The following is a 7874-nucleotide window of genomic DNA, read 5'->3' as shown; positions in this document are numbered from 1 at the left end:
ACACCTACGGTAGAAGACAAAAAGTGAAGTCGCCGGTGAGCTCTAAGTTTGCATATATGATCCTTTCACGCTTTTCTAAACTTTCTCCCTTCAACTCCTTGCTCTTCCTTGAGTGCTATGGCTCTTAATATTGAAAAATATACTTCACCTTCCAGTCCCTTGCTAATTAAATGCCGTTAGAACTGTTGACAGTTGTGATATAAATTATAAATAATTTATATCATCATGAATTTAGAAAAAAAAAAAGAAACAACTTCTGAATAGAACAAATTGGTTTGAATTTGAGAAAATAAAAACCTTTCAAAAAAGCCGAGGTTTGTAGATCAACTTCTACTAAAAGTGCTCCACCATATCCCCAAAGTCCAACTCTGCAAATATGGAAACATCACCATTTCAACCCACAGCGACATGCACAAAGTGTGGTTGCAACGAGAACAAAATATGAAACAAGCCTCCAATTCAAGTGTCTGCATTCATTCGCCAGAAACCCGCAATGTGCTTGTGGAATATGCTCTCCATCAGAATGTGTCGTACGGCTGGGATTCGCTTATCCTAGAAATATAGATTCACCCAGAAGAGTATATATGTGAATATCAGAATGTGCCGCTGTTTTCCACTGTTGCATCTCGCTCTCGTCGTGTGTTTCTCTTGTCTGGGAAAATGAAAACCTCCGAGGAATGCTTTTGAGTGCAGCAAAAATAGTATTGTGTCATATATCTCCTCTGCGGCTGTCGCTTTAGAGAAAGAATGTGTCGTGAGGTTTCATTATTTAGCCAGAATTTCACAGCAAAATGACAAATGCATTGTTTGTTTCACTTTAATTGTTTTTTAAATAGATTCCTGTCTGTTACATGAATGATCTTTATGGCTTCACAAATATAAATTCGCATTTTTCACCGACACTTGGTCAAACTTGTACAATAATTTAACTCGTCATTTAAAAAAAAAAAAAGATTTGTTGCGTTCAAAATACTGTTACGACGTGTTTTCTGCTCCAACTTAAAGCTGAAATCATATTGAATCACAAATTTTCACAGAGGCTCCGTTCTTCAGGCACCTCGGCCCAGCTTCTCGACCTTGCTCTTGTAGATACCCTCCGGGTCGTATTTGTCCAAAAGTTTCTTCCATTCGGCCGGTTTCTTCGTCTCCAGGTGGTTGATGACCTTGCGGGAGCTGGTCCGCTGCTTCTCGCTGCACTTCTCGCAGCTGGTTTTCAGCGCGTCCGGGAGCAGTCCTGCGGGGGAGAAAAAAGAAATAATATATTAAAATATTCCTGCTTGATGGATGTAGTATGCTTTGGACTACATTATGAATGGGAATTGGGGTGGAAATGGACTGTAGATATTTTGATTGAATGAAGCGCGCACTTTAATTTTACGTGATCCAACATTTCCCGTACTTTTCAATATAAGCACAAAACATGGACCGATAGTAGTTGTAGTGGTCCAACAGTTTAACCTTTAAATGTGCAAAGTTGATTTAAAGCGACGCCATTTAAAACGATAGACCTTATTTCTCTTGAAAAAGAAACCAAAGGCCGGTACGTCGCAACAAGGAACAAAATTTCGTTTTGCTTGAACAAAACTGAGACAGCCGTTCAATAACCTCCATGGAACAGATATAACATTATTATTATAAAACTTTTTGCAGGATCATAGATCAATTTGCAATCAATTGACAATAGGTATTTGACATGAAATTGTAAACCTAGAATGCCCAACATCACGGAAAACAGGAAAAAGCTTCCATGAAAGATCCTGAAAGTGAATGTTTACTCTTCCACTGTAGGACACGTTCACCACATACAAAAAATATACAAAAAAGAGAATGCAATCGAACAAATGTATATTACAAAATAATTTCCCCAAAGAACTGCCCCTATTGAATGGAAACTTTTTCTCGCATAAATCAACCCTTCCTCGTTAGTGTAGTATTTTCACTCCCGAATACAGGAGCGGGAGTAAGTGGTAAAAATAAACTTCTATACACCCGGTACACAAAAATTCCACTTCATTCAAGCTTTGGCGAGGATTTGCGGTGGTGCAGGATAATATAATGGAATTCAGCGAACGTCGCGAGTTTGTGGCTGAAAAGAATTTCTACGGCATACAATAAACATAAAGAGTCTGTGCGAAGAACAGCAATTTTAGTATGTTATAACTAGGTACAAATACGGACGGCGGGGTGCCCTGACGCGGCTCATGGGTGGCACGTATTTTAAAGAAATGTGTTTCAGTCTTTCACCTTTTGTGCTTGTTAAACGCTATCATTACTGATAAACATCGACAGATGGCATGCCGGGCTTAAAGGGTGCAAGGAATCAAATTGCATCACTTTCAAATTGCTGAACATTTTTTTTTCTATTGGATATTTTCTATCGAAGTTTAGAATGAAACTAGTTCAATATGTATTGTATACGTTGTGTAAGTATTCACCAGCAATTGTGCAATAGTTGCGAAAATTGAGTCGGGAGAAGATCAACGGCGTAACCAAATTGTGCGCACGTACCTAGAAAATCCGGATCTTTTTCACCGTGCCACTAGCAAGAAGCGGGAAACGGTCCAAGCTACGGTGTGTCGTGTTTAGTGAATGTTTAACCGTAGATAAGGTGGAAAAAGTAACCCAAAGGATCTCCTTATAGTGAGAAGCGGATAGTCGAAGTTGTTAAGGTTAAGTTGTTAGTTCGGTGAGAGATGTGGCGAAAAAATTGAGTTGAAGCTAAGATTTAGTGCAAAATGCACAAATGTTAAAGGCTACAAACACACAAGGGGAGCAGCAGGGACAGGGAAGACAGGAGTCTAGCGGCATAACGAAGACCCCCCGCATTTCATTGAGTATCATTCGATTTGAATTACAAGTCAAACGAGTAGTCACGACACTCCGATTATGTCCTAGACATTACCCACCCATCTTTTTCTATTATATATTCATCCTAAGGACGGTTTGCATACAACTATGACACAAATTTATCTACAATTAACAGCGCTAACGGAAAATAAGCACCACTAATTCTTTACAAGTATTTTGTTAGTCCTGAAAAGGACTGTTGGCAACATTAGAGACACGTGAATTTACTTATCTTCTTCGGGCAGCTTTCTTGGCAGGTTTGGCGGCCTTCTTTGGCTTGTTCGCTGCAGCCTTCGATGTTTTGGTGGCATTTTAGTGGCAGTTACTACCGCCTTTTCAGTGACTGCGTTTCTTAGCTTTTGGCTTTTTGGCCTTCTCACCGCCACCACCTCCACCAACATTTTTCTTCTCTCCGGCGGTAGCCGGTTTGATTGGTCGTCCGATGCAGCTTCTCACGTCCACGCACGTCTGTTATGCACTGCGTCTTACACACGTCTGGCTTTGAGAAAAGCTGCGACACCCCTATTTATAGGTTTTATCATTAATGTTGACTCTCATTTAAAGTAGGTTTTGAACCATTTAAACAAATTTTATATAGCAAACAACGTATCGGTAGCAAGCGTTGAACGTTTTCCTTCCGATTTATGAAACAAGATTAGCAATCCGTTTAGTAGAAGAAAAGTTATTAAGGTTCAAAATGTACGTAACGCTTTCGCTAATATGCAGTACTATCGCTTTCTCGCTCGTTCTCGTGGCGTGCATGAGTCTTTCCTTTCCGTTCGGCTTCTAATGGCATGACCAAAACTAATATGCCGGCTTTCCCCCACCAACTGCTCTCGTCAAGCAACCCAATACGAATAATCATAGGAACAAACATGTAGTGGACCTATGTATAAACTTTTCATTATTTTATTGTTCGGTTGCTGCACCATATTGACGGCTCTGTTACTACAAAAGAAATTGCTGAAGCCATCATATATCTAGCTTTGATAGTTTGCAATTTATTGAACATATTATATGTAAAGTATCTTCGATAAAATTCGATAAAACCCCTTAAAATTAGTTTTTTATGTTCACTTTTTAGACATTCTCCTATCTTCTTGGAATCTTCCACAAATTATTTGTGGTATCGAAACACATATTTTTGCCGAACATAGTTACCTCCAATCTATTTATTTATTACATCTTCGATATATATATATATATATATATATATATATATATATATATATATATATATATATATATATATATATATATATATATATATATATATATATATATATATATATATATATATATATATATATATATATATATATATATATATATATATATATATATATATATATATATATATATATATATATATATATATATATATATATATATATATATATATATATATATATATATATACATCGTACAGATTACACTTAATGCTATTGCTAGTGTCAATGTTAAAAATTTCTAATTGCTAACTTATAATTAGATTTAGTGGTATGGAAGTCATAAACTAAAACAGTTTCGTTGAATCTGCTACAACATCTGTCTAACGGATTGTTCTGGCCATATGCTGTGCGGTGCCTGGGAATCCACAGAAGCGGACGATTCCTTATATCACGAGGGGGGGAACAAACAAATGAATCCTTCAGAGAATGTTGGGACAGTCAATATTGTTCGACAACATATCGAAAATGAACATTCTTTGCAAGAACGTGCGGTGAGACTCCAGCGTTGGCAAATCTATTATTATACGGCGGAAGACGGATAGGGTCGTTCCAAGGCAATTTTCTGAGAGCAAATCGTACAAAACTTCTCTGAACGCGCTCCAGTCGGCTACTTTGAACGGCGTTGTATGGCGCCCATACTTGTACAGCATACTCCAAAGTGCTCCGGACCAGTGCGCAGTATAAAGATTTCAGTGCGTAGAAATCCACAAAATCGACAGCGTTCCGTTTTAGAAAACCCAATGTTGCAAAAGCCTTCGCCGTTGTTGCAGTGATGTGGTCGGCGAAACGAAGTTTTCTGTCGAATAACACTCCCAGGTCACGGATAGAATCCACCCGCTCGATGACACAGGTTTGAAGAGTATATTAGCAAAGCCTTATATTTGCCGAGCGTCCGAAACTTATCATCTTACATTTATTGGCTATATCGCCTTGGAGCACAGCAGAATCGAGTGCTGAAGCAATTGAACGAAAGATTTTCAGATCATCAGCATAGAGCAGTTTTTCAGAGTTGATGCGGGTGCAGAAGTCGTTGATGAATAAGAGAACGATCAGTGGCTCTAGGTGACTTCCTTGAGGCACACCGGTTGGCGTTACGAATGCGCTTGAGCATGTATTGCCAATTCTAACGAAGGCAGATCGTTGTGAGAGGTAAGAATGCAGCCATCTGGTAACCCACTTAGGAAAGCCTAGTCGCTCCAGCTTCAAAACAGCAATGTTGTGGGGCACCTTGTCGAATGCCTTTGCGAAATCAAAATATATAGCGTCCACTTGTTGACGCTTCTCTACAGCTGGAACTAGAAAGCTCGTGTACGTCATCAAGTTCGAAGTGGCGGAGCGTTTTTTCATAAATCCGTGTTTTCGTTCGTCGATTATGTTGGAAGAAGCAGCGTACATCGCATTGTACACAAACTTTTCCAGAACGTTAGCTAGACAGTTCAGCAGCGAGATTCCTCTGTAGTTTTCAACATTGTGCCTATCTCCAGCCTTATGAATAGGAACTATAGCAGCTTCTTTTCATGCCATTGGGAAAATATTTTCCGAGATTGAACGCTGAAAAATAACACTTATTGGTGCAGAAAGTGCTCGGGCACAATGCTTTATAAACACAGGAGGCAAGCAATCCGGACCAGGCCCTTTCAAAGGATCAACGCTGGACAGAGCGCTCGCTACATCAGACTCATTTACGTTAGGAAGAGGAAGGTTGATATCATGCGTTGGCAATGTTTCAAGGTACTGTTGCGATGGATAGACAGGAGGGCTGGAAAATACATCTCGGAAGTGATCTGCAAAAAGGTTCGCCGACACGGCAGCGAACTGTGAATTTTTGTCTCGAAGATAGACATTTTCTGGTACACCTACGGAACGTTTTCTGCTGTTTATAAATCTCCAGAATGTCGAAGGATTATTTCGAAGGCTGCGCTGAACTTGGTTCAGATATTCACCGAATGCACTGTTCCCGGCTGTTTCATATTGCAGTTCAGTTCGACGAAGAATAGTTTTATTGTCGTCGGTCCTATGATGTAAATATCGCTTTCGGTGTTTCCGGTGTACGGTGCGTAGGCGACCAAGCTTAGCGTTCCACCACGGAAATTTATATTCTGCTTTTCTGCTGACACGTTTTTTAGGAACATTACAGCGAACAATCTCCTATATGGCATTATAAAATGCCACAACTGCCTGATCTAAGTCATTTCCAACCAGCATCTCACGTCAATTGAGTGCACCAATGGCCATTGAGACTTCATCGAAGTTGCATCGAGTAAAGTCAAAGTTAAAGTCGTCGTTAATTGTATCAAAAGCTTTACCGTCATCAGAACGCATATCAAGTCTTAAAACGAAGGGTTTATGGTGAGGGTCAACCTTCAGTATAGATGTGGGAGGCTCAATCAGTTCGAACACGTCCGTGTCATTGACGAAAGCTAAATCGAGGGTCCGTCCATTCACGTTGCTAACGGAGCAGATTTGATACAAGCCACCAGCGACCAAAGTTTCTGTGATGGCCGTCTCTTGTTCCGTGGTTGCATTTTCAGGGAGGTAGCACTTATAATCGTCATCAAAAATCCACCGAAGATTAGGAAGATTATAATCACCTACAACAAGTACATTGTCGCGCCTATTACATTTGTCCAGGATGCTTTGGACTGCAGAAGAGTGAACGTTGTACAAGTCAGGATCACTGTTCGGCCTTAGATAAATGCAACAAATATATAACGATCGACCTGGCAGTGAAACGCGTACGACAACTTGCTCCAAACATTCACATCCAGGCATTTTTAGTATAGTCCCAGTTAGATGTTTCTTTATCGCTATGAGAACACCACCTCCGCGACGTAGATGACTGGTAGAAGAGTTGCGATCGCATCGGTAGATTGCGTAGTTCGTTGTTAGCTCGGTGTTTAATATATCATCACGTAACCAGGTTTCGGTGAAAACGATAATGTCATAGTCGCAGGAAGTGAGCGCAAGCAAGAAAGCCTGCGTTTTTGTTCTCATGCCACGAACGTTCTGGTAGTAGACGGACAGGAAATCTGGGGTTGTACGCAACGGCATGCTATGAATCTAGAAGTTTTCAGAAAGCGAACTGTCATGTAAAGCAAAATACTCGCCTGAGAAGGGAGTTCGGAAGACCCCCTCACGACCTCCGACCGCAGGACCGGGACGACTAAGCGGGTCGCTGGCTGATAGCGCGACTGCGTCGGAGCGCTCGGGGGCTTCCGTAGTGCTGTATAACGGGCGTCCCGGCGATGGCAGGGACAAATAAAGTGCACCTTCATTTAGTTGGTTCAAATCGTTAGAGAGCACGACCGAGTCAGAAGGGTGAAATTCCAGTCGACTTCTGTGCAGATAATCTTCGGTGACAGCGTCTAAACTGTTGTGTTCAGCAGCAGTCTGTAGTGGGAGGGGTTCTGAGCAAGCAGAAGCGATGCGATCTAACTTTCCACTTAGACATTGAAGTTGTTTGCCAGGGAGGTTTGCAATGATGGTAGAATCAAACGAATTGTTTGTCGACAGACTGCAATTGAGATTTGTTTTGAGGGTGTGCAGAATCTATAATTGCTTCGGAAGGCCATTTACCCTCCTTGACTTTACCTGACACAGAAGGAGTCTCCGATTCGTCAGGTATGTTGATTGCCGAGGAAAATAAAGTTAGAAAGAGATTTTCCGGTATAGCGTTGAATTAAAAAAAATATTCCAAATTTTACTATATTTTTGGGGTAACTTCCAACAAGAGTGTCTGCTGAGTTGTCAAACAAGTCAGCTATCGGACCAACCAACCGAACCATTTCTACCGCT

General features: G+C 40.6%; 1 protein-coding gene across 1 annotated transcript in view; it reads right to left on the bottom strand.

Moving 5' to 3' along the window:
• Positions 1 to 803: 803 nt before the first annotated feature.
• LOC131678958 (ejaculatory bulb-specific protein 3-like) overlaps positions 804 to 7874 on the bottom strand; it is a 51644-nt gene continuing 44573 nt past the window's right edge. Inside the window, exon 3 of the mRNA XM_058959416.1 lies at positions 804 to 1234. Coding sequence (XP_058815399.1) covers positions 1050 to 1234 — 185 coding nt within the window. The 3' untranslated portion in view covers positions 804 to 1049. The remainder of the gene's footprint in view (positions 1235 to 7874) is intronic.

The sequence above is a fragment of the Topomyia yanbarensis genome, chromosome 2, assembly GCF_030247195.1.
Source record: "Topomyia yanbarensis strain Yona2022 chromosome 2, ASM3024719v1, whole genome shotgun sequence".
Taxonomy (NCBI): Eukaryota; Metazoa; Arthropoda; class Insecta; order Diptera; family Culicidae; genus Topomyia; species Topomyia yanbarensis.
This window is presented reverse-complemented; position numbering and strand designations above follow the sequence as displayed.